The following is a 25,978-nucleotide window of genomic DNA, read 5'->3' as shown; positions in this document are numbered from 1 at the left end:
CGAAAATCCTTACAGAGGTGAACAGGCAAAATTCCTTAGGTGACACCTCACCTGGTTAAGCACATAGCCAGAGGCAAAGAGTTTCCAGAAAAGCAGATGCTGCCAGCAGCTCGGGCAGCAGGAGTTTATCAGATAACGCTGTAGAAATAAGCTCCCAAACCACAAAAACGAGTCTTTTTTTTTTTTTTTCTTTTTTTTTTAAATCCGAGTTTCTGCACAAATGACTGTAATTAAGGATGTTACCTGTCAGCTCTTCAGGGCACCAAGGCTACAATGTTCAGGCTTCGGAAAAAGCAACCTGCACAGCAGCTGTCCCACTCTTCTATCAGGCTATTTATCATATCCAGCCCCCACCCAGATTTCTCACCAATTAGTTGTAATTCAAGGATTTAGGGGGAAATCCCCACCTCCCTGCGCCAGATGACTTCACGGGAAGTAAGGGGATGGAATGCCTTTTAAAAAATAAAAAAAATAAATAAATAAAATCAGGCACGCCAGCGGCGAGGCCGCAGGGCGTGGGTGGTGAGGCACACATCTCTCATCACGTGTGTCATCACATCCGAGGACTCCTGCAGCGGTTTCAGGAGATTTTGTAGATTCCTTTTAATTCATACATTATGGAAGAGTCTCAGCCGGCGCGGTGCCACAGGCGCGTGTGCAGTGCTTGTTCATCTAACCGTCGCTGCGGCTTGCGTCTCAGAAGTTGCGTACAATTTCTAAAACACTCTGTAGATAACGCGATCGCACAACGATTTACAGGGTTTTCTGTAAAAACACGTCTGGGGGTTTCATCTCGGCTGACACCAGGTTCTCACCATCATCATCCCTTACCGAAGGGGAAGAACGTACACCCCTGGGCAGCCGCTGCCCCCAGCCAGCAGGAAGGCTGCTATTCCTCAGCCTCTCCGAGGGAAAACCACCTCGGAGGGCGGCCCAGCGGTGCCGGAGACACCTCGCTCCCGCCGGCCGGCACCGGCCGCTGCCCCATCCCCGGAGCCGCGGGGCCGGGCCGGCAGCGGGGCAGCCGCCCCTTCCCCGGAGCCGCTGCCCGAAGATGCTCCGGCAAAGTTACCTCCTCCGGCCTCCCGCTTCCCCGGCGGCGCCACCACCGCCGCCGCACCGGGGAGGGGGGTACCCCCGCCCCGAAGCGCGACCCCACGCCGCCCCAACGCCACCGGCTGCCGGTCCCGGGGGAGGACATCCCCCCTTCCCCCGCCCTCCCCGCCAAGCCCGGCTCCCCCCCGGCGGAGCCCCCCGCGGCCGCGGAGCCGGGCGGCGAGTCACCGCCCCGGGGCGAGCCGCGCCCGCCCGCCCGCCCGCTCCTCCTCCTCCGCCCTCCCGGCCCGACTCACCGAGGCGGGGTCGGCCCGCTGGCCGCGCTCCTGCTCCCGGCACTGCAGCCCCGCCAGGTGCCTCTCCAGGGCCGCCCAGTCCATGGCCGGCGGTTGCGGTTCCCGCGGGGGTTGCGCTCCGCCGCCCCGCCGCGCCCGCCGCCCGCCCGGTCCCGCCGCCCCGCCGCGCCGCCGCTCCTGCGGGGGCAGCGGCGGCGGACGCTGGTGCGGCCGCGGGCGGAGGGCGGCGGCGGCGGCGGGCGAGCCGCTCCGGCGGGCGGGCGCGGCGCGGCAGCGGGCATCGCCGGCGGGGCAGCGCGGCGGCTCCCGGCGCGCCGGCGGGGAGGGCAGGTAGCCCCCGTCCTCCTCCTCCTCCTCCTCCGAATCCTCCAGCGCCGCCAGGTCCAGGCTGCTGGGGGACGGCGAGGACTTGCCCTCCGAGCACGGCGTGGCTTTGCTGGAGTTGGACTCCGAGCTGGAGCGGCTGCTGCCGGCGTCGCTCCCTAAATCCATCCCATCCTCCCGGGAGTCCTGCCGGAGAGAAGCGAGAGGCTCCGCGTCAGACAAAAACGGCACCGGCCCTACCCGCCGGGCACACGGGGGAACCGCCGGCCCGGGGCGGGCCCCCCCCCCCCCGCCCCGCGCACCGGAGCCGCCGCTGCCGCGGGGCGGCCCCGGCCGGGAGGGCGGGAGGGCTGGAGGGAGGCGGCGGCCCCGCGGTCGCAGCGCCCCCCCCGCGGGCGGGAGCGGGCCGGGGAGCCGGGGCCGGGGGGGGGGCGGCGCTTCTCGCTGCAGCCGCGGGGGGAGCCGGGGCCGGAGGAGCCGGAGCCGGAGCCGGGGCAGCCGCCGCGGTGACGCCCGGCCCCTCCGCCCCGCTGCCTGCAGGCAGGGCCGGGCCTCCGCCCTTCAGGAGGTGGGGGGAAAGGCTGTTTTGCCGTACAAACACAGGTCTTTCGGGGCAAAGAAGAAAAAAAAAAAAAAAGGGGGGGGGGTTGGGGAAAGGGGGTGGGTGGCGTGTGGAGCCTTTTGCGTCAGGTTTAGGATGCCCGGGTTTGCGGGGGGGGGCTTCGTCGTTAATTCCCAGGCAAGTGGGATCCTCTGCCACGCACCCCGAGGGACGCGTACAGGCGCACGTTACAAATTACCACTTGTCACACTCCCCCATTTCTTTCCTTTTTTTTTTGGTAGTAAAGTAACTAGTTAAGAGTAGCCTATAAATAACTCTGCTAAAAAAACTCACCTAATTTATGTATTCTGGGTCACTGAAGCCAAGTTTAACATGCAAATGTTCTCATCCCCAAATTCATTTCAAGAAGACCTTTTAAGGTTGCGTGGCCGAAATGGAGAGCATTAATCACACAGAAGAGCGCCTTCAACGCGGTATTTGGGAGACACGGCAGCACCCGGCTGGCCTCTGAGCTTTGGGTGGCGGGTACCTACAGACCCAACCCAGAGGGAGAGCCAGCGACTAGTCGTAACTATAATTAAATTCAAACATTTAATTGGGTCGAGAGTTTATTTTTTTGGCAGAAATCGGGAAAGCCATGTACGAAACACATCCTTAAGGTTGCGTGGGGTTTAAAAATGTCCCGTTGCGTCGGATGGCGAGGGTGATGCCAAGCACCAATGCACGCCGGAGCGCGTACGTGGCACAGGCGGCGAGTGTGTTCGGGTCTGGCGTGGCAGCGCCGGGGGAATCCGTCCTCTGCGGTTCCCTGCTCCGGCGCTGCCAGTGCCCTGCCTGCACGCAGGCAGTCCAGCCTGGGTTTGTCAGTTCTTCCAAAGGGGGTAAAGGGAAAAGGGGAAGGAGGGAAACATCTGCAGCTGGTTAACTCCCGGGATTTTTGAAGTCGTTGCTATGCAGCTGTTCATCCGGAGGAGATTAGAGACCTGCACCGGAGGAGCGGGGGGAGGACATGCCTACTCTGCTGACTTACAAGTCTTATCCAACGTTCGTCTCTGGCAGCAGAGACTGAGTGCCGCGGAGGGTCACGATTTCAGTCCCAGGAACTCACGCAGGGTACTGAAAAACCAACACCGTGAGGCAGCCAGAAAAGAGATCGGCGTAACTTGTCAGGAGCCAGGGTACAGACTTGGGCTGAAATGTTTTAGGGTTCGCGGAGACACCCGCTTTTCTCCCATCTAAGCGTGTCCCGTGGGCTAGGAGACCCTGGCTCCTAGCCACAGCTTGGGAGGGATAAAATGGGACAACGATCCATGGCGAATGGTAATACGGCTTATTTGGCCTAGATGATATTAACCTCTCTGGTTAAGTGTCTCTGCCGGGTGCTTTCCAGGTTACTGGCACAGATTAACTCAAGTTACACTCATGTTAACCCAGGGCAGCCGTGTTCAAGGCTGCAGCCCTCCTCCCTGCTTGGTCCCTGCTTGCCTCCCCAGGCTGCCAGCCCTTGTGGTTGTGACTCATAAAATTAGTAACCGTGCAAAATGCAGTTTTCAAAATAATTCCAGCAAATGACAGGAGGGTGCAAGAGTTAAGCCTCAATCCTGGAAATGGATTATAGTGGCAAAAGTTTTTACCAGTCGCACACCTGTAAGGTTAGGAGGGGGATGGCATTTGACATACTTTGCAGGGAGTAATTCTTTATTTGAGTCTATTTTAACATTGCCACCACCCTAAGAAGCGAATATCTGCTGAGCAAAGCGGAGGAGCTGCCTCATTGGTTCCAGTCTGGCAGTGGCAGGCTGTGGAAAGCTTTATTTATAGGCTCTCACGGTGTGCCTGATTGATTAGGAAGATTTCTTTTCTTCAATGCGACGAGTGCATTGATAACATCTCATGGAAGATGAGAGCGCTCCCCTGCCCGCGTAGCCCATTGAATTTCCCAGTGCAGCACCAGTCCGCGGTGCCCGGAGGGGCACGATGCGGGTGGCAGCCACCTCCCATTGCAAATTTGCCTGTTCTGGATGGAATAAGACTCTTTCAGCCACTGTGACCATCGTTCAACCCACACAGTTGACTCAGTTGACTCCCCGGCACTGCTTTTCCATACTGCCAGACCTCGCAAATACCTGCCTGCCGCCCTGTCTTCAAACGATGGCGTTCTCTCACGAGGTTAACAAGAATACATGTGTTTGATGATTTTCTAAGTTTCTCTCTTTTTTTTTTTAAACTCTCTTTTCCGTGCAAATACAATCATTTTTAGTCTTGTAGTAAGCCCTCTACATTTCTAATTATATATGGAGAGTCTATTTCCACTCGACCCTTCACAAGAAGAAACCAGCTATTGTTATTCAAAACACATATGTAATTTATCTCTTTTACAAGCCTACATCAAATAGGTTGCTTCTCCAACGCAATGAAAAACTTGAAATTCATATGAATTTTAAGGGTGAAGAGTGTGAACACAAGCCCTTGTAGATGAAAGAACGCGCTTTACAGTTATTCAGTGCAAAGGAGGTTTTAATACAAACAAGGCTTGTTAAGTTTATTCTGAAACAGAAATATATCGTAAAAATAAGATACTTACTACTTTCATTGGATGAATGCAAGGCCGTTTTAAAAGCCAATTTGCTTATTATCATAAGCTATTAAATTTATTTCATTTTACCATTTTGGCACCACTCTAACCCCATTTGAAAATGCGTTTCATGTGCGCGCTCTCTCTCTCTCTCTCATGCCAAATTGCAGAATCTTTTGGGTCAGGGAAGGAGGAAGGTAAGGAGACAGCAAAGTCACAACCACCCTTAAGCTGCCTCTTTCTCCTGGCCTTCACAGACATCATCCAAATCCAGAAGTACGAGAACATCTCCGCCAGCTGGGTCTTCATCTCACCTACCATTCAGCACCCTCACCTCCACCCGGAGCTCCCAAACCCTAAGCAGCCCCGCACAGGACACGCTGTCCGATGCAGGTATTGAGACAGAAGACCCTGTAGACCATCTGCCCCGGCACACTGGGGAGTTCCTGGCATCAATCAGTCCTCAGATAATTACTCAAGGCAGCAGCCAGTGATGGACTGAAGCACAGTCTGTAGCGGACGCTGACATTTGATCTGATATTTTTTAACCAAATGCTTTTGGATTGTAACTTTTTTAAAAGTTTGGATTTTTCCCAGCTTTGGAAGTCTGTCTTTCCTGCCAGGCTCATTGATTTAGTCTCTCCTCTCCTCGAGGAGCCCCAGTCAGAGGATCTCCAGGTGGGCTAGTTTATTTTGGGCTGCGTTTTAAGGGAAGAGGACAAAACCACGTCCTGTGGGTACTCTGAGTTGAAACTGGATTGTGTTCCTCATAGCAAACAGGTTTGCAGCTCATACCTGTGCAACCAGGAGCCCACTGAGAGCCCCAAACTAGACCCATAATTGGTCCAAGGAAACCCTAAAGGTCTGGCTGGGGTTTCCGGAGGGATTTCTCTTAAATCGACTTCCATGCAGAGCTGACCGCTGTCATTATGCAGGTGGGGACTTGTCAGGGAAATGACGCTGACCTACCTGCCCCGGGATAGTACAGGAAAGCATAGTTTCCTCCAAACACAAAGAATTTATGCTTCCTACCACCCCTAAACAGGAAAAGGATTGCACTGAGATCAATGCACATTTCCTTTTCCTGGTACAAGCACTCTGTAAGTATTTCTGGGTTTTGTCACCCTGTGGGCAGGAGAAAGGCTGTCAGCATTTGCCTGGAGCCTGCACTGGACCCCAACACACATACACAAGTGAGCGTAGGCTTCCAAAAACCGGATGGCCAATATATTCCCTGGCCCCTAAACCGGCCATTTTTATTCAGGAGCTTTTTTTTACTCATTCCTCTTCTAGAAAAGTTTTCTGCCACACATTTCATGGGTCTGTCCTTGCTGAACTCGCTGTGGAGGTATTCTAATCTTTCATTACAAATAATGCATCTGCCAGCTTTTGCATAAGGCGTAAGCCAAGTGCAATAGCTGTGGTTTCTTCTTCCCAAGCCTGCAGGAGCCAGAAGGGTCCCTGGCTTCATTCACGTCACTGCCTTAATTCTGAGGCATCTTTAAAATATCTGCCCTGGTAAATATTCGCCGTCCCAGGAACCACAGCTCTCCCCAACGTGCCATGGCCCTGCTCCGGCACCGTCTGGGGGAGGAGGAGGAGGAGGAGGGAAGAGAGCCCACAAGCTGCCTCCATCTGGGACATCCCTCAGCAGCACCATCCCTTGCACACCCCCCAGCTTCTCCCCACAGCTCAGGATGGGCATTATGCCATTTCCAAGGAAAAAAAAAAAAACAAACCTGCTTTTTTTGGTGTGGAGGAGAGCCTGGTTCTGTCCTGCCTGCAGCACACAGATACCATGGTGACAGACACCTTCCAACATTACGAAAGCAAACAGGAACTCATGAATTCATGTTTTAAGGCCAAATTATATATAGGAGCAACACACGCATGACATCTGTTGCTGTTTCCTATTAGTACCCTTTGCTTGATTAATTTCCCGCAGCCAGCCTAGCCCCCAGCTAGTGCTGGGAGGAACCGCTCACGCTTTCTAAGCTCTATTGGAGAGATTTAACTAACTCCTGTGCAAGGCAGCCCTGGCCTGCTGCCTGGCCAAGCCGTGCCGAGCTGTGCCAACCTCCCACACACGTCTTGCAGCGCGTGGGAGAGAGCAGGACAAGCCACGCCAAGGTCCCACCACCAGCTACCGGAGGGGCCGGGGACGACTGCGGGAGGATGGAGCCACAACATGGGGACGTTGGAGTATTGTCCTCATCGTGTTCAGCTGCAGTTGGTGTTACTTAGCTATTTTCCCAGGTGACGCTGAGAGTCCCAGATACAACCGAGCTGGCAGATTGGTGCCTCTAAAATAATTTCCGCAGCCATCAGAGTAGGCAGGGGAATGAAAAAAAGGTCAAATTTAAGCTCGAATGCTGCTGGGAAAAGGAATGTATCACTCATACAGAAGTGATGACTATAATGCGTTTATAAATATACCCGTGCAAGAGGTGCTATTCCCTCCCTCAGCTGTCCTCAGTGCTGCCTGCCGCAGGCAGTACCCGCGCCTCTGCCATCTCCTGCTCACCCGTGCAGCCGGGCACCGATGCTTTGGTTTATTTTTTACCTGCTCTAACTTTTCTTATACTGAGCACAAGGTCTCACCTGTAAGATTTTCCCACCTCATAGGATTTCTGCTGTTCTGGGAGCAGCCGTGATCAAACCTAACCAGGGCTTCTTGCACCATCTTGTCCCAAGTGAAGGAGAGGAGGCTCCAGCGCTCTCCACACCCCAGGGCGCTGGGATGGGATTTGGCTCAGCACTTTGGTTTCAGGGAGCGTTTGAGCCTCATTTAAGTGCTGTGTGACCTCTGGGGCTGGTAGCGTACATCTCCACCCAGTAAATAAAACCAGAAAAGGAAGAAAACTAGATTGCTTTGGCTTGAGAGTAGCAGGAGAAGAGCCTCGTGATAAAAATGCTTGAAAATGGTCCACAGATCAGATCAGAAATTCTGCGATCCCTTCAGAAGGATAAATATTTTGGAAGAGTGGGTGCACATCCAGACCGCTGCCGCAGCTCTGGCTCCAGCCCTGTACAGTGTGGTCCTCAACTCCTTCACAAACTTTTAAAAGCTTGAGCAGCCAAATGCCCTTGTGTGCTGCTGACTCACCACATTCGGTATAAACTTGGCGTTGCATCTGGTATTTCAACTTTTTTTTTTTACTGATTTACTACTGCTTATTCATACATAAAGGGTCATCTCCTCTCTAAAAATCACAAATAACATCTTGCAGTCCCTGCACACTCAGATTATCCCTATCACAGGTCACAATCCCGACAGTTTGGCTTCAGGACTTAGGAGCACAAGGATGCTGCATTGCTCCACATTTCCCAGCCAGCCCTGTGCATCCCTGCAACTGAGACTCCAGTAACAAACCAAACACTCACCGCCCCTGAAACGCACAAAATAACGCCATTTCGTTTAAAAATTAACAGGGTGGGACACTCGCCTGCAGCCCAGCGGGGTGCAGACATGGGGTCTGGCCGGCAGCATCCCTCCCGGGGCAGCTGCAGCCTCCCGTGGCATTGCTGGAGGGCACGGCACAGGGCAGCTTAGGTGGCTGCAAGCAAAACCTTTGCGGGAATTGTTTTTGTACGTTGCCATTTGGATTTGCAGGTTTAACTATTTAAATTTAGCAAATTAATCCTTTGCTTAATTTAGAGGGGGGATAAGGGGGAAGGGAAATCGCACAAGGCAGCAAGAGTCTGTGTGATTACGCTCTCATTAAAGCTCTTCTGCTGGCAGAGGAGGTAACGGAGGTGGAGGAGAGGGATAACGGCAGCATCTCAAAACTAATCCCCTCATAGGTCGTGTTCATCTTTTTTGGCTCTGGCAGGCCCCAGTTCCCCATACTGGGATTCAATTTTTACAGCAAGAGCAGCTGCTGGGATGGCTCGTGCCCTGCCAGGGCTTCCCCAGCTCCCTCGCCGAGGCTCGGAGAAGCCCAGACCTCCTGCAGGTCTTCCCCACACCACCGGGGTCACAGCACAATGGCCGTGTCGATACCGCTGCGGCAATATAAGGGCTGCAAAAATGGCTGTTGCTGGTGTCCTAACACACCTGCAAGGACCGCTTTGTCTCCTATCCTTTGTACAAATTGGAGAATAAAAAAGATGGTCCTGCCCAAACTGGTTTTCCTCTAAATAATTTGCTACAGGGTGGAGGATGAATGAACCAAGTGGAAGGAAAGGGGCGAGCTTTTTAAACAACCTTTCTTACATATCTTATTTAACTCTTTTTATATGCATCTCTGACCAAACTCAATGACAAATTCACATTCTGACATCTGGGGAATACTCAAAAAGATAACGGTGGGGAAGGAAGAAGAAAGGGTACACCTCTGTTTTCAGAGGCACTCACCACGCCTTTCTGCTTCTCAGTGGCTTATGAAGGAGAAAACAAGGAAGGAAAAAATCCCCTTAAATTAAATTTTTTTCTTGACCATTTTAATAGGGTAGAACAGAAAAGGGCTGAAATCTCTTGACATCTGTCATTCAGGAGACCAAAGCGGCCAGTCAGGATAACTAATTTTATTCCCAAACACTGTGAAATGTGCTGATACACACACCAGAGGGTTTATCACTGCTTCGGCAAGGTGGGGATTACCACCTGAATATATTTAAACTGAAATTATGCTGACATCAGTAGGAAGTGAATACTGCCTCATTGCTTTAACAAAGGTGCACTAAAGGAAATTACCAAAAAGTACCCTTCAAGGAGTAAACGGGTTGCAATTCAGTTATTACCAGTCCTGTGCTGGCATTCCCCAAGGACTGCTTGGATGATGGTTATCTCCTGATGAAGAGTTCTGCTTATCCCTTCTCCTTCGACTCCTCCTGGTGTGGATGTCCATCTCCTCCACCTTGCCCTGGCCGTGCCCATCGCCTCCAGCACGGCACCACCCAACGCACCCCACTGTCCCGCTGCCCTCGGGGGGCACACGTGGCATCTTGGGGACCGGGACCGGGAAGCTGAGATGGGTTGATGCAGATGTGCTTGGTACCTTAGGAAACCTGATTATCATCCCTCCTCCTCCTCTCAACCAAGCCAGAAATACGCCTGCTATCCCATATTTTTCCAACCAGGACACATTGCTGGGGTTCACCGACACTCGGGGAGGTTGTGAATTCCTCTTTCCTTCTGTTATCCATCCTGCAGGGGCTGCTTTCCCTGTGACAGTTCCCGTCTACAGGCACAGGAGGGCCAGTAAAACGCTTAGGGTAAACAAAAAGCAAGGTCAATAGGGATCCTCCTTATCTGTCAAAAGGCCTCTGGAATTTGGTGTAATCATCAAGGCTGTGGAAAAAAAAAAATGCCCTTTTATAAACTGGTTTTGCAGGCACGTGGGTAAAGAATGCAAGTACGGAAATAGCTGAAATATTTCAAATGCACGAGTCTGCATCTTAATATTTATGTTGGTTAGTCTAAACACATTAACTCACAAATTTCAACGTGTGCAGAGAAGGTTGTGCAGTGTTTCTGCACAGAAACCCCTCCTGCTCGCGAACCTTTGGGCATAACCGCTGCTGCCCTGAAGAGAGAGGTGTGGGGCGAGGGCAGCGGGTCCAAGGCGCAGGATGAGGGCAGCGGGAGCCAGCAGAGGAATCGGCCCCTTAATTAGGCTTCAACGAGGAGAGCGGTATCTGCCTTGGGGGTCTCTAGTTACTGTAGCTGGGGTTTGAAGGTAACTACTAACAAAACCAGGGAGGACAGTGCTCAGCTCCATCAGTATTGCAGCAGATTTCGTCCCAGCTGGCTGAGCTGAAGCTGGTAACATTTAGAGCAAGAACCAATGTTCAGGAATTTCTCCCAACTTTCTGCTGCACTCCAGGTGATTCAGCCCACTGCCTGATTTAGGGCTGAGAATTTTTTTCTGGGACCGTAAATATCTGATAGTGAATCATTTCTTGCCCAAACCTATGAAACGAGAGTCACAGGAAATGCTTTGGAAAAATAAAGTTAGGATATTCTTTACACAGTCATGCAATCTCTTCCCAAGCGTAATGTTTACCAAGAAGTTCTACCATCCTTTCACCACTCTCTTCTGTTCAGTTCAGCTTGGGGGTGGATTCAGGTTACACATAAATAGGCCCAGCCTAAAGCAGCCAGTCTGGGACGCGGAGGGAACCTATGCGCTGGGAGAGGGGAAGGTGCAATTACTGCTGAAAGAGATATTGCCGCAGGTGTCCTTCAAAGGGTGGGATTGGGTTCCATCAATCTGCTCAATTACCAGTTCATTTTGAGCCTACAACTGTTGCTGATTGCCAGTGTCCAGTCAAGGGCAATTATCTTTTGTTATTTCTTTGTCCCTGCATCTTTACGAGGCCATACGCATTTAGATGCAGTTCAGGTTTACAGGAGTACATACTGCTGCTTTGCTTTCCTCTAATGATTTATGATATGCTTAATACAGCCGTTCACAGCAATGCAATATTAACATAACAGCTCAATAAACAGACTAAGGATGAACTGTTCTTGGTTTGTTGGGTTTATTTTTGTCTAAATTTCAGGGACGAGACTGAACTCCCTGCACTGCCTTCTCCTCCACAGCTTTTCCTATCGTTTATTTCACTAAAGGCAGCACAGTGCTGGGTGACATGGGGATACCACCCCCCCAGCCCCCCGCCTTTGCTCTCCTTTCTGCTTTGGCTGATGAGACCTGCCTTTGCAAGGCTATCGCCGAGACCACCGACCCATTTTTTGTGGTCTGGGGCAGAGCCAGCAGCCTCCCCCAGCATCTCCCTGGCGTTATCCCTGAAACCTGGCTCGGGGTGCTGCGCCCGTGGGGCAGCCCCATAGCAGCAGGGGCAACGTGGGAGCCCAAAGAGGGAGCAAAGGATGTCAGAACCCGCAGCTGCACGGTCACAGCTTCCTTTCAAGCACCAAAGGAGAATTGCTTTGCAAAATATATGTGCATGCATAACAGCCGCCTGTTAGAGGGCAAATTTCCGTTAGGAAGCTTTCCCTCCGTCATCCCTTGGGTTGCAGAAGACTAAACAGATTGCAGATACGGAAAGGCCAGGAAAGCCTTATCTGTTATCACACCTCACAGCTCTGCACTCATTCAAAGCCTGATTGCTGGCTTTTTACCCACTTGGTTTTGCAAAACATACCAAAGAGCCAATGGCCATAGATTTCTAATGTACCACATTAGGAATCTGGTCACCCATCACTGGGAAGTATTTTGGTACTCATCTGTATTCAAAGTAAGAAACGTAACTTCAAAAAACCTCCAAACCCCCACAGGACACGCAAAACCAGGGAAAATAAAATATGTAACTACAGCAAATGTAGCTGCGAGGAAACAAGCCCTCTTCCCTGATGATGAATTATACTTCGCTTGCAACAGATGCAGCTCTTTATATTTGTTTTCTGCATAAATCTACATATTAGCCTGAAAGCAACTGTACGTGCTTTGTCTTGCCTTGGTTCCATCACTCACTGCTCTTTTCAGCTGGTTGCCTTCGAGTGCTGGGCTGGGGCCTCCGAGCGCAGCTTTGCTCCGGCAAACAGACCTGTTTCCTGGCTTTTCCAGCCCCGAAATCGCAACGAGGGAGCGAGGGGACATAGACCACGTAGTGACCTTGCCGCATGCGCTGCAGGGATTGCGGCCTTTCTTCTTCCCTTGGCCATCGGTTCCTGCCGATGGGGATGGCATCTCCCCAGCCCCGAGCGACGGGCAGAGCCCTAGGGCTTATGGCACCCAAGAAAACGTGGAGGGACAGGCCGGGGTGGGTGCCGTGCCTGTGCGACCCAGCGCCAGAGATGGGAGCTGCTGCGAGAGCCACGGGCCTTGTTCTGCAATTTGATTAATATCGTCTCTAATTTATGGCGTGATGCCAACCGGACAGGCTTCCCTGGAGCTGGGATGACCGGTGAGGATGGCTGTTGGCGTAACGCAGCTGCGGCGTGGCTGGCAGCAAATCCCCAGCACAGACGGGCAATGGGTTTGCCCGAGGAGCCTTATTCCCTAAGAAAAGATGGAAGTGGGAGCATGCATGGGGTGCCGGTGATGGGAGGAATATTCTGCAATCCCAGCCAGAAAAGGTGAAAAGGATAGGTACCAAATATAATTATCTTATTAAATGGTGAGCCCATTTTTTCAGCTTTTCTTAATCTTGTTTAACGCTATTGGTGTCAAGTTAAATTATTTTTAATTGTTTTTACAAAATGCATCTGATGAATTTATGGTTTTCTCTATAGAATCTCCTGGAACATAATTCTCTGAGAGAATTTATTTTCCTCTCCTCTAAGGAGTCTTATTTAATATCTGTGTGCTGGAAATTGAAGCGACGAAGCAAGTAAACAATTACTGCAGCGTATCATTAATGAGAGCAGCCTTGTCCTACAGCCAGGGTGAGCATCCGTCCCCTCGTAGGCGAGAGCCTTGCTTGTTTTGCTCCTTCCCAGGATCCTGTCTGTGCTTGCCAGCCTAAGCAGCTCCTGCTTTCCGGGAGCCTGTCCCCTCCCCTGGGGAAGGCTCAGGGGTAATCTTTACTGGTGCTGGTGGGAGGGAAGATGCCTCTGTCCCACCAAGGGGTTACTGGGTGGGCACTCGGGTAAAAGCCAGGTGAAGTGCAGGATGGCTTTGAGGCTGAATTTAACAACTGAAACAAACCTCTGCCCATTTTATAGGGTGAAAGCATTGCCTATGAGCGGCTATGGGGCGTAGGAAAGCGTGCAGGGAAGTCACCAGCAGTGGCGACAGCAGAGAGGACGTGGGTACCAACAGTCCCCACTCCCTCTGGTCCTGTAAAGCCATTTTCCATCGCAGAGGATGGATACAGAAACTCTTGCCGAAGGGGGTTTAAATAGGGAGTGGTAAGCTCTCACAGGCAGGGCTAGAGGCTGGGGGGTTTTGGAGGGTCCCAGGCCTGTGACACAGCCACCCCGCCTGGATGGAGCATCTGCTCAACCTCTCCTCTTGTGCGTGGCATCAGGCCAAAGCCATTTCCATGGCAGAAAGGCCTCTACCATTTGCAGGGACAGAGAAACATGCTTTTTTTTTTTTTTCCTCCCATGGAACACCAAAAATCGAAAATCTCTGCTTCTGAAAGCTCTCATTATAGAGCAGCAGGTCAGAGGGATGCTGCTGAACTCGGCACACAAATGCTGGGGTAGGACAGCAAAAAATAGAAAGCAAATTGCCATGACCTATTACTCTAGAGAGAAGATCTATTTCTGATACATGCACTATTTAAACAGAGGTATTGCTAGCTAGTCTCAGGCTGTAACCCACTTAGGCAAAGCTTCAGGCATAAAGCAATGTCATTGCCAGCTCCTGGCTGCTTATTCACCAGTGACACACTGGCACGACGCAGCAGGACGGAACAAGACTGATCTACGTTATCACAGAGGGAACAACGTGGTACATATTAAAAGGCTGGATTATTGGTGCACAGGGATAATTTCGAGGTCTTTAGGCTATAGCTCTGGCAGGTTGCGGGCCGTTACTGTGAGCTCTGGGATGGGAAAGCAGATCCTCGCCAGTACTGGGGACAGGGAGCCGGAGGCTGCAAGAAGATATTCAGGGGACACCGCCATGGCCAACACGTGCTATGTACACTCAATGGCATGCTGCCTTCTGCATAAGGTAACGGTGACAGGTAATACAGTCCTTTATCTGAGTCCATGGGGCAAGAGAAGGTCTCCTGCCTGCAGCCACGAAGAGGATTATCACTGACATAAGCTCTCGGTATTCCCCGATCCAAGCCCTGTGACGCAGTGAAGAAAAAAACCTCTCAGTATGATGGAGAGAGATGTTATTGCTGAAGGCATCTCCCCTAGTCCTATTCCCAGCAAGGCTTCAAGGTGTAGACTGAAAACTGAGAGACAGGTACTGGTATTTTGGCTCAGCAATTGGCATTGGGGTTATGCTGTGTCTAATAAGAGAGGCTGGCTCCCAAACAGAGGCAGATTCAGTTCCCTACAGTCATTGCAGGATAATATCTTGAATAAACCAACTGTATCTATTTAAATGCCTTAACAAGCAACATACCAAGCGCAAGAGTTCAGAAGAAGTGGTAGATTTAATCCAGCTCTTGAGAGCTTTATCTGTTTATTTTACAGGACCCTTGCAAGGCAGAAACGCCATCTCCAGCTATTCCTAAACTGCAAAGTGGGTGGGTTGGGTATTTCTGACAGTGCTGCAAGAAAGCGTGGGACCAACGTTTGCATTTCTCTGCAAGAAAGCCGGGTAGCAGAGCTAAGGCACAGAAGTACCTTTCAGCAGGGTAAAGTCCGATCCTCCATTATAGGGAAGAAAAAACCTGAAGTTAACTCCCAGGACCGATCCAGACTATATAAAAGGTAGGGCAGTGTCGCACATCACTGCCATGGATGTTTATGTCCCCATGGCCTGTACTGCAGCCTGGGCTCCAGCAACGGCCTCGTGCCACTGGTTTTCCCACTGGAACTGGAAGTCGGTGAAACAGAAAGTGAATAATCCTCTTAGCGGGGCTGGCGCCGGCTGCCGTCGCCCGCGCTGCGCTCCAATTAACGCCAGTGGCTAAGCCTCGCCGGAGGTTTTGTTATTAATTACGGGAGGGAGGGAGAATTGAGCATGCTTAGTGCATGGCTGCTTGGGCTGGGAGAAAGGAGATGCCCTAAAATAACTCACAGGGAAAAAAAAAATTAATGCCTTGAAAGTGGCAGTGAATCAGCACCATCCCCACGACAGAGGACAGACCCCTCCAGCCACTCCAGCATGGTGGGGACTGGTCCCCAGTGCCTCTGCTCGTGCTGGGGCTCACCACAGACACCCCCATAAACCAGGGCCTGGGACACACTCCTCAAAGCCCAGAGCTGCTTTTACCTGGGGCCGGCGGGTCTGGAAATGGCCCCGGGGTGTTGCCTTTGCCCCAAGAGCTGGCGGTGTGACTGGAGCTTAGCTTTCGCTTTGCCCCCCAAACCGAATCCCTTTCCCATCCATGGCGTCAAACCCTCCACAAAATACAGCCCAAGCGTTGCTTCTATGTCGACTGGATTTTTAAATTGGAAGCTAACCCTTGTCGCTTTTCCAAGTTGACATTTAATCTACAGTTATTCTTTCAAACAGAGGGTTGCAGAGTACTTCGATTTGTGTGAATGCGATTTCTGGGGTGTCGAAGTTGCACTGCTCTCAAAGGAAAATCTTCAGAATGTTTGCTTCTTTTAAACACAGAATTCCATAGTTTTCAATTATTTTCCTTCTGGGAAAAAGCAAGAAGCCTCCCCCAAACAGGCATAGAGATGGGACTGGAGCCGTAGTATCCTTCGCTCCCTCCCTCCAGCCCAGCCAGGGAGAGGGACCCATCGCACCCAGCCCGGCTGCCACCCAGCTGGTCTCACCCTGCCCTGTGCCCCAGGCGCTCTTATCGTTCTTGAATAACTCATTTATAAGTTTTAGCACACTTGATAGCTTTTCCATTTAACAGTGAAAACCCGTAAGTAATGAATGTACTTAAGATAAAAGAGGCCAGCTATGTTAAATCGGGAATTGCTTCTGTAGGCACAAACCAGTGCTTTCCATTGGACTGCCAGAAAAAATTTTGTCTGTCTCTAAAGGGGCACAATGCTTAAAAATAGTCTGCTTTGTCCCAAATGCTTTTTAAGAGAGCTTAAGATTGTTACATGCCATAGGAGGAGATTTTTCCCTCTTCTGCTTTGGGTATTTTGCAGCTCTGTGGGCAGAGGTAAATGGGAATATTGCTGGCACCCAAGAAAGTGCAATTCTGACAGCCCAGGGTTTGCTACGGTGCAGAGGATTGCTCCAGGCTGCCCAGCTATGACGACACGGATGCCCTGCAAGGATGGCTGAAGAAAGCACTTCTTTCCAGAAGCTGCTTTTCCCATATTTCCCATGCCTGGAGGCTCTGGGAGAAAAACCAGACCAATGCAGGAGGGTGGGCAGGCGTGCTTGCCTGGGGCAGGTCTGCCTGCAGCTCCTTGCGCAGGCAGCTTCCTCCCCTTATCACATTCGTCGAAACAAAAAGCGTGTAACTCTTACGTTGCAACACAATTGGAAAGAGATTAGTCTCAGAACGAGATTAGGGGAGCTATTAATTGAATGGGAATTAATAAGTGTGCAGCTCTTGGATGCTGGGGGCTGGAGAAAATTAAAATAACTCTTGCAGGGTTGGGAGGAAAAACCCCTTCAAGGCTGAGGCAAGACAGACAGACAGACAGCACGCGACACCGGGCTCTTCCCATTTCAAGAGTACAAGCTTATTAGCGTGGTTGTATGCTCAGTGCTCCTCGGGATCCCATTTAAGGAGGTCAGAGACAGAGGTGGACAGCAATAGCTGCCTACAGATCCAATTAGGAACGACTTTTACAGCCACGTCCTTTTCATTTTTGCCATGGTTATTAATGGCTCTGGACAGACCTAGGGTGGATGGAGGAACATCGCCCTCCTCCTGCCCCAGACACGGCTCCCTTGGGGCTGGAGCCACGTGGAGCTGGGGGGGACCTGCTCCCCGGGGCTGGCAGCGGAGCTGGCTCTCGGCTTGGGCGGAGGGAGCATGGCATCTTCTCCCTCTTCACCCTAGGCATGATATCCTCAGCAGTGGCATCGATGGTCTGCCCTGGGGGCCCTCCAGCACCCCCCCCAGGGATGCCAACCACAGCTGAGGAGCAACAGCCGGCCCCTTCTACAGCTCTCCTGCTCTAGAAAATGCTTGACAAATGTCGGTTCCTCTGTGCCCTTATCTCTGGAAAAGGGGACAAAGCAGGAGCAGGGACAAGTCATGCTGTCAGGAGCCCGAGAAATGCCATTTCCCCAGAATACACGTCAGGTTTGCAGAGACACAGGGCCAGAGCTCGGTTTTGCAGCCTCTACCCCTCGGGCTTTTGCCCAAATACACCCCAGGAGCCCCCGTGTTTCTGCAGGTTGTGTGCACGCAGCTTTTCAGGGATCACACACGGAGAGCAGTGACATGCAGGCTGCTTCCTGAGGGTACACGTGATTTTTCCAGGCAGTAGGTAAGTACAGCATTGCTTCTCTGTCGTGCACAGCTCTGGCATGGCTCCGTCTCAAAGGGCTGTTTCCTCTCCTCCCTGCACGAGTTATTCTAATTTTCCCTGGTTGTGGAGGGCTGGCCATGCTGGGGGCTCCCGCTGGCTTCCCCACGCCGGGCAGAGGCCAGCGGTGCACAGCACAGACAGAATCATTTTCACCGTGAGCGAGATTGGAGCCATGTTTTCCAATCATGAATTTCGCTCAAAATGGTCCATCCGTTACTGAGAGTGTGGTTATGTGAACACGTCTTGTCTGAGTCATTAAAATGAATTAAATATCACTCCTATGGCTCTTGGCAGAGTGGCCAGCAGTACCGATACGCAGGGTTTTCCCACGGGACCTCAGCTGCTCTGAAGCTGTGGCTCCTCTGAGACACTAAAATCCCAATTTACTTATTTTTCTTTTTAAGAGCCCCGAGCGTTAATACCCTGCTGAAAGGAGCCAAATGCACACCTTGTCAAAACCTCTTTATAACAAACCCAAAGGAAAGCAGGCGGGATGCTGCCTGCCCAGCACCCCCCAAACCTGGGCTGGACACCCCCTCTCCGGGGCAGGGCTCGCTTCTCTGCGGCCATCCCCGTGCCATCAATACAGTACGGATGAAGCGCAGCCGTGAGATACAGCGTATGCACCGAGCGGCTCCTTCCCTCCCGTGGCGGGGAAATGGGAGTTTCCCCTGGTGCAGAGCAGCACCTGAAGCCAGAGCCCCCTGTAAGAGACACAGGGAGGGACCCCCAGAGCTGGGGCTGTGCTGCAGAGGGGCTGCACCCCCCCGCCATCCTCCAGGGACCCCCACGGCCCCCAGCTGTGGGCTCCCGCCTGCCTCCCGCTCCTCTCTGCACGCCTACCACTGGGGCAGCTGCTTGTTTCAAGATGCTGAGTCACAAACACAGTCAAACACCAAAAATCACTGTATTATCTGCAGCCCCTCGCACTTGGGAATTGCAGGCAGATTTTTGCCTGTCCGAGCAGAACGTGTTGCAAGGACACATCCAGGTCCCAAAAGGCTCCTGTGAGGCAATTAGATGCTTGCAGGGTCTCATTTACACCCACAAATTGTGCTGGAATAACTTCCTTTAAACAGTCTTGGCTGCCAGACACACAAGCTAGCTTAAGGTCACACCAAGAAACCTGTCAACTGCCCTTGTTATACACTTTAAGAAAAAAACAGTCCACGTAAAATTCATCAGGTAAATCAAGTAAGGTTAAAAATATTGACTTAGGATGAATCAGGATCTCTCTCAAGGATTCAGTAGCCGTTGTAGGTGTTGCTATTGCAGATTAATATAAGACGCACCCACGAACATTTCAGGCTGCTGAATGGCAGACTGGGAGTTGCAATACATTTGATTATGCAAAGCACTAGCTAATACATTTTGCTGCATGTCCCCTAACATCTTTGCAAGCTACTGAAAAGCATTAAGAGATGTGCTCAGGAATCAGAAACACTGAAGTTCTTTACTATCCTTTAGCTTTCTCCCCAGTGCCTATAGAAATCCTGCTGTGTCGGAGCTCGTTCAGACAAGGTACGGGATTTTTTTTCACAGGTACCCACGTTATACCGAAAGGGCTCAAGTCCCGATTTTCCTATGGCATTACAGTTTGCGACACTATCTGTAAGGTGGCGAGGCAGATGGGCTGTTGTGCTCTCAGGCATTCAGACTGGGCATTAGTTAAAGGGTCTGTCTCCCGAACTGTGTTTCTACAGAGGTGACTAAAAAAAAAAAAGAGACCGGCCAGCGTGAAAGCATCCGATTTGCAGTGTACTCACATTCATCTTCCACCTCGGGCTCCTCTTTCAAGCCATTTTGTGAGAGATCCCAGGCACTTCTCGGGCCAGGCAGAGCCCCGCGCTGGCTGCCTATAGCTCTGCTCCCTCCTTCCCCTGCCCGCCGGTGGCCATTCCTCCGGGACTTGCCAGTTGAGTTGAAAAATAGACTTCTAATTCATTTGGCATCAAAGATTCCGGCTTAACTCTTGCCAGCAGCTGTCATGTCCCACCGAAGGAGCTGCGGTGCCAATCGCTTCCAGTATAATCTCCTCTCCGAACGACTAGATGATGCTTTAACTCGTCTTAACGCTCTGGATGGATGGAGATCTCTGCAACGCCGGGAGAATATGATGCTGCTCTTTCCCAAAGCTTTCCCTTTTACATGCCTCGACCTTGCAAGGGAAATCCTGTCTCATTTGAATTATTCATAATACTTTCTGTTCTGCCAGCTCCAGCATACATTTTCAATCATTAATATGTCATGACTTTTTATCCTTTTGGACTTTTATCTTTTCTCCTACACGACTTGCCGCTTTCCAAATAATGCAATCGTGGCTATATTAATTAGCATTCATCTGATTTACTAAATAAAAAAAATGTCTCCATCCTAATGCTAATGCACGCCCTTCCTGGTGGGAAATACCACTTGAACAGCTCTGGGAACAGGGATAGCGCCGGCTGGTTCTAGCTAAAGCAGTGCAAACCATGTTTGGAGCTCACGCTTTTGGCAGTATTTCCCAGCTTGCAAGCCTGTCTGGTGACGGAAGGCAGGGTAGGCTTCCAGCATCATGAGAAAAAAACCCAAGGAAGGTAACCATGCTGTGAACTCTATAAAAGAGCTTGTTTTCATCCTTTTTAAGTAAAGCTGATGGTAAATCGTGGCATTCTTGATGATGGTGGCCGGGCCAGGCTCTTCTCCCTGCGGTGTTGCCGGGCGGGTGCATCCCTCCAGCTCACACCAGGATCTGTCCCTGGAGCTTTGCCCAGCGATGCAGTTTGTGGCGATCCCAGACCTGCCCTGGAGTCTGGAAATGAAAGAAACTGCCCGGAGGATCCTCACCCCTTCCGCCGGGAGCCCAGCCGGGACCCTGGGTGCCTGATGCTTCACCACAGCGGCCGAGGCCCCCGCTCCCCTTGGGTCCGACGCATCCGCTCTCTCCCACGGACAACACTTATTAATTGAAAGTCGGATGGAGCAATTAGCTGGTCGCTGGGAGGCTAATGCTTCTCTCGGCTCCCACTGCTCGACTCAAGGCTGGAAGAGCTGAAATTTCTGTCCTGTTAATCTGAAGAGCCAAATGACATTTCAGCAGCGGGGAACTCCTGCCAATAAAATTGCAGCCTGAACTCATTGCTTTCATTATACCTTAAATTATTTTCTGTACTTGAGGTGGGCTTATTGCTAAGTCTGGGCTGTGTATATGAAAGGAGAAGGGTGAAGGGCACCTGGCTGCTGCCCCAACCCCGGGCCCAGGCACCCCCAGCTCGAGATGCACGGGCTGCTGCAGCTCCAACCTAGATGAAATAGGAACAGATATAATCCACCCATTGCAACTAAATTCAATTTTATCGATTTTACATAGGAACCCAAACTGGTTTTATAACAGAAATGAGGTGGGAACCCGAACTATTCAGCATCGCGGTGCCCAGGACAGACGGACACTTGCACCCTTGCAGCCTCCTGCTCCACAGACGGGTTTGTGGAGCTTTTCTACACTCCCAATTTATTGCAACCATGTCTTATCAACCAACCAACAGCTGATTTTGTGCAGCCAGAGGCAGCAGTGTGGTGGGAGCCGGGTGGGTGGCTGGGGCTGGGCGAGCATCCGTCCTCCCTGCAGCACCATGCCTGACCTCTAGCTGGGACTGCTCTTCACCGTGCCAATACCAGCATCTCACATTTTACTTAAGCTACGCAAGTGTTGGCTGCCTGCTCCAGCCCATAATTATATGGCAAATTACTGCACATTTCCCAACAGCTAAATTATTGTGGTTTTTTTTTTTTTTTTTTCTTTTTGCAAAGAAGTGAATATTGTAAGTATTTACACTGATTTCTACTATGGCTGAAAGTGTGAAGCTGCACTTTAGGATGGGCTGTGCTTGGCTCGAGCAGGAGCTGGCTCCGGAGTCCAAAACTCCGGGAAACCATTTCTCAGAGTTTAGTGGGATTTTTGAAATCACTGATTGTGAACCGAGAAGTAATTTCTAACCAGCATGGCTGGGACCTGCGCTCTGATTTTACTGAAGCGATTAAAGGTGGGATGTGCATGTTGGGCACAAACAAACTGCAAAGCTTGCTCCCCCTGCTGAAGTGTTTTAAACTTTAACCCTCCATCTAAATTCAAATGGTAGTTGTGCTGGCTCATTTCTGTCTCTCTGGCACTGGCTCTATAAGATATTACATATTTCAGTATTTGCTAGCATGCACCTTAATGCCTTTCACTGAATGCTCCCAACAAATCACAGTGACCTACATGTAAAACAGTAGCAAGGTCCTTCCCTGGGCTGGCAGCTGCTACGGCGGTGGGGAGAGGCACGATCGGGGTACAAACTGGAGACACCAATATGAGATTAGGACCTTGTCTAATAGGTTTCTGCTAATTCCTTAAGAGAGTGGAGCACAAACAAATACTACACCTCTGCAGCTAAGAAGTTTTTCTTGATGCTGGTGCTGTCATCCTCTTCCCAAGCCCATCCTTTGAATACATCTCAGCAAGTGTTCCCGTTCCCCAAAGCAATTGCTCTGAATCGGCTACGAGCACATTGCCTTCCTCGCTGCCTGCACAGACCACGAAGCCCGTGCTGCCTGTGAGCCCATCGCGGTGCCTAAAGCAAGGAGGGAGTGATGGGCTGGGCGTGAGTTGCAGGCAGCAGAGCTGTAGCTGGGGGAAGAGGCTGTACAAAAGTCTGGCCCAGCTCTGGTACGCTTCTCCCCCCAGGGTTATGTGACCTCCATCAGAAAGGATGAGCACCCTGCATCTCTCTCTCCCAGCCTGGTGCTGGGTGCGGCACTCTTTGTTGGGTCCAAAATACTGCATCCTCCTCCCCTGGGATGCTGCGGGCTCCTGAGCTAATCTCATAATGCAAATAACATACAACTGCCTTGCGGGAGGCCACAAATTATTTTCATAGCCCGAGTCCTGAAGAAGCTATCAAACACGGTCAGGGAGCTGCCACGCTGGAGAGTGGCAGCAGCCGTTCCCTCCTGCAGCCGTGCGGTTCTGTGGAGCGGAGCAGCCGAGGGTTAGGAGGATGTCTTGTACATTGTGGGGTAAGGAGATGCTCAAGGTAATGAATTAAAAAAAAAAAAAAAAAAAATCAGGTAAGAATTGCATGGATTCAGCAGTGTGAAGCCCCCCAGACCCCTCGCTTCCCCCTCAGATGCTGGGGGAGCTCCCATGTCTGCCAGGTTCTGTGTAGCAGGGCCTGCAAACCCAAATGCTGCTGTGCTCAGGAGCCCCTCAGTTATAAGCCTACTTTGGGCAAGAACTAAAAAAAAAAAAAAAAAAAAAAAAAAAAAAAAAATTAAAAAAACAGGTAAACATTTCTACTCTTGTTAAGTTTTCTAACAAAGCAAGCAAGGAAGCTTGAGTTTCAGCTTCAGTGCCTCTCTGAAATGCAGCTCCCCTGTGGAGAGACTTTCGACGTCTGCCTTTTGCTGGCAGCTGCAGGGCTGTGCGTGTGCTTTGCCGGGGCTGCTCCTGCCTCTGCAGCCCTGGGACGAGGCACTTGAGGCAGGCGCAGGAGCCCGGCTCCTTTATGTACCACAATTTCACCCTTGTGTTGTTGGATTTGCATTTGAAGCTGCTATTAACCGCCAGGGTAATGAGGAGCCTGTGCAAAATTTGGAATAGCAAAAGAGGATGAAAGTAACCCAAAGAAAGGCTGTGAATGCGCTGATTACGCCTGGCTGGGAAGCGCCGCGTTCGGGGCTGATGCCGCTTCCCGGGAGTGAGGCAGTGCTGTACCAACACAATTCCCCATCAGCAGAATGTTCAGGCGTGGAGATATTTTAGGGCTGGGAGAGCTGCAACTCAGGCAAGACTCATTGGGGAAAAGCCAACAGCATCCTTTGCCTGAGCACCAGCACGTGCCCGGGCCTGGAGAGGTGCAGGGACATGGGGAACAGGGCATGGGAGAGGTGGAAATCTCTTCAGAGAGCTAGAGGCCACCGTGAGATAATGCCTGTTCACTTCTGCCGTGCTAATGCAATCTTTTCACCCCAAGGCTCCTGCGTTAAAGCCGGCAGGGTGGGTCAGACGGCGGGATGCTGCGCCCTGCACCCAGGGAGGTGCTGCTTCATCCCACCACGGTCCCCTCTCCCTGCCATGGTCCTCGCCACCTCACCTGGGAAATACTCATCCTCAGGCCTCAGACTGGCAGTTCCTTCTCTTTCCCTTCCTTCTTCTTGCCAGCTCAAACACAAACCAAAACTCCTCCATCTCCCCTCACCCTGTGGTCCCAGCACCTGATGCCGTGGTCCTCACCCTCACCCACCACCAAGGCTTCACAGAAAGGCAAACCCAAAAGGTCTGGCTGTCATCTAGAAGACACCTGGGCAATACATTTGGCCTGGCCTCTGCAAGAAGCTGCTCGTCTCTGCAACGTGGCGTTTGGGTGGTTACTGCCTCTTGCTATCTCTGTGCTTGCTGCTCTTCGCCAAAGAGGAGATAGGCGTCCTGAGGCTGGCTTGAAGGACACGGAGCCGCACGCAGCCCATCTGCTCCACAGAGCCTTTCCATCTCCCGTGCCATCCATCCCTCACCTCTCACATGCAGAAGGGGGGAAAAAAAGGATGGCAGGAGGCAGCAGAAAGGCGTGGGCTGCCAAGCCATCACCAGAAGCAGGCACAGCGGGCCCAGGACCTTGTACACCCACACCTACCACCGCGTGAGCGTGGGCATCTCTGGCCACAGAAACCCAAACCCCATGTCATTGTTTAGGGGATGACCGCTGAAGGAAACCTGCATCGTATTTCAGTTTTCTTGAATCAAAGGGCTGTGCTAAGTCGACCTGGCATAAATTGATAGCTCGGAGGACTTGTCCTGAAGTAATCTGCATACATATTTAATCAAGTCACCTTTAAAACTGCTGAGCCGGCGGTGCTGGCCTAGCCGAGGGGAGGGCTGCAAGGGGGCACCCACGTTTTGGGCTCCTTTGCTATGGGGAGCAGTACACGTGGCATCCCCCGAGCTGCAGGAGAAGGGCAGTGTGGCCCAGGCTCATCGCAGGGGACGTTGCTTGCGTGTCGAGGGGACAATAACTACAAGGAAGTCTGTCTGCTGGGATTGCATTTACCCCAGGGGCATTTTACGGCGTTATCCCCAGAGCTACAGAAACCTTCTGTTAGAGAATTAAAATTTGGCCCAATTTGCATTACTAAGTCACCCAGAAATGAGTCATGATTTTTTGCTAGAAACCATTTGAACTGCCGTTGTCCCCACCCGAATGAGGGGACACTGTCTGTTTTCCCCTTCCCGCAGCGCAACCAAGTTAAAGGCGGCTGGCTGAACCCACGGCACGTCCACAGCATCATCTGCTCCCGTCCTGCTGCCGAGGACCCGGGTACCAGCAGCTCTGTGCGGCAGCGCCTGCTCCAGGGCTCTCGCCAGCAGCCTCGCCAAACTGAGCCTCTCCGGGCCCCGTAAGGCAGAGCAGACCCTGCTGTTCTGCCCACCAAGCACCATCTGAAATCGCTTCTCAGTCTTTGCTGCTCCTGTTTAAGGGAAGGGGGGACAGAAGACAGACAAAAAACCTCATCTCTCGCTATTGCTGCCTTCCCAGCCTCTCTCTCTGTCACACGTGGTGTTGGCAAGAATGAGCAGCTACATAAAGTTCACAGGTTTCACGCAGTTCCTGCTGTTTTAATTAAATCCCACTGTCATTTTTATTTACTTAAAATTTTGCTTTCTCAGTCTGCTCGCTCAGCTCGTGTTGTAACTATATAATTAGCACCAGCCATTATGCAGCTCCCCAGAGTTTTCAAAGTTGGTGGATTTTTTTCATCCATTTTAGGCTTTTAGAATCCAGTAATAATAATTTTGTAATTAAAAATATGTAATTTGCTCAGAATGTTTAGCTCAGCACAGCTGTCTCCTTGGACAGCCATGGGCTCAACCCTGTTAAACTTTTTCCAGGTCAGTGGTGGAAGGCATGTTCTTCCCACACCTCCGTCTGTCAGACATCTGAGGGTTAACTATGCTGTATACTTTTATTGCCATGTTTTATTTCATTATTACAAGTGTATTGTGAAATTTAATTGGCAGGTAGGTAGTAGAGCAGATTAAAATGCATTAACATTTATTGCAAGCTCTGTTTATATGCTTCCATTTATTTCTGCTTGACTGTGGTTCACAGTAGCCTGTTGGTTTTAGCGTGGCAGCCTTTTAAATATGCCAC

General features: G+C 51.4%; 1 protein-coding gene across 3 annotated transcripts in view; it reads right to left on the bottom strand.

Annotated features, from left to right (window-relative positions):
- The window catches only part of LOC115347732 (schwannomin-interacting protein 1), a 235,215-nt gene that overhangs the window by 41,023 nt on the left and 168,214 nt on the right, over positions 1 to 25,978 (bottom strand). For all 3 annotated transcript variants that reach the window (XM_030029409.2, XM_030029407.2, XM_030029408.2), the window contains one exon: positions 1,353 to 1,862. In XM_030029409.2, coding sequence (XP_029885269.1) covers positions 1,353 to 1,862 — 510 coding nt within the window. The remainder of the gene's footprint in view (positions 1 to 1,352; positions 1,863 to 25,978) is intronic.

This window comes from Aquila chrysaetos, chromosome 10 (genome assembly GCF_900496995.4).
Source record: "Aquila chrysaetos chrysaetos chromosome 10, bAquChr1.4, whole genome shotgun sequence".
In the NCBI taxonomy this organism is placed as follows: Eukaryota; Metazoa; Chordata; class Aves; order Accipitriformes; family Accipitridae; genus Aquila; species Aquila chrysaetos.
The sequence above is the reverse complement of the archived record's forward strand: the minus strand, read 5'-3'. Positions and strand labels throughout refer to the sequence as shown.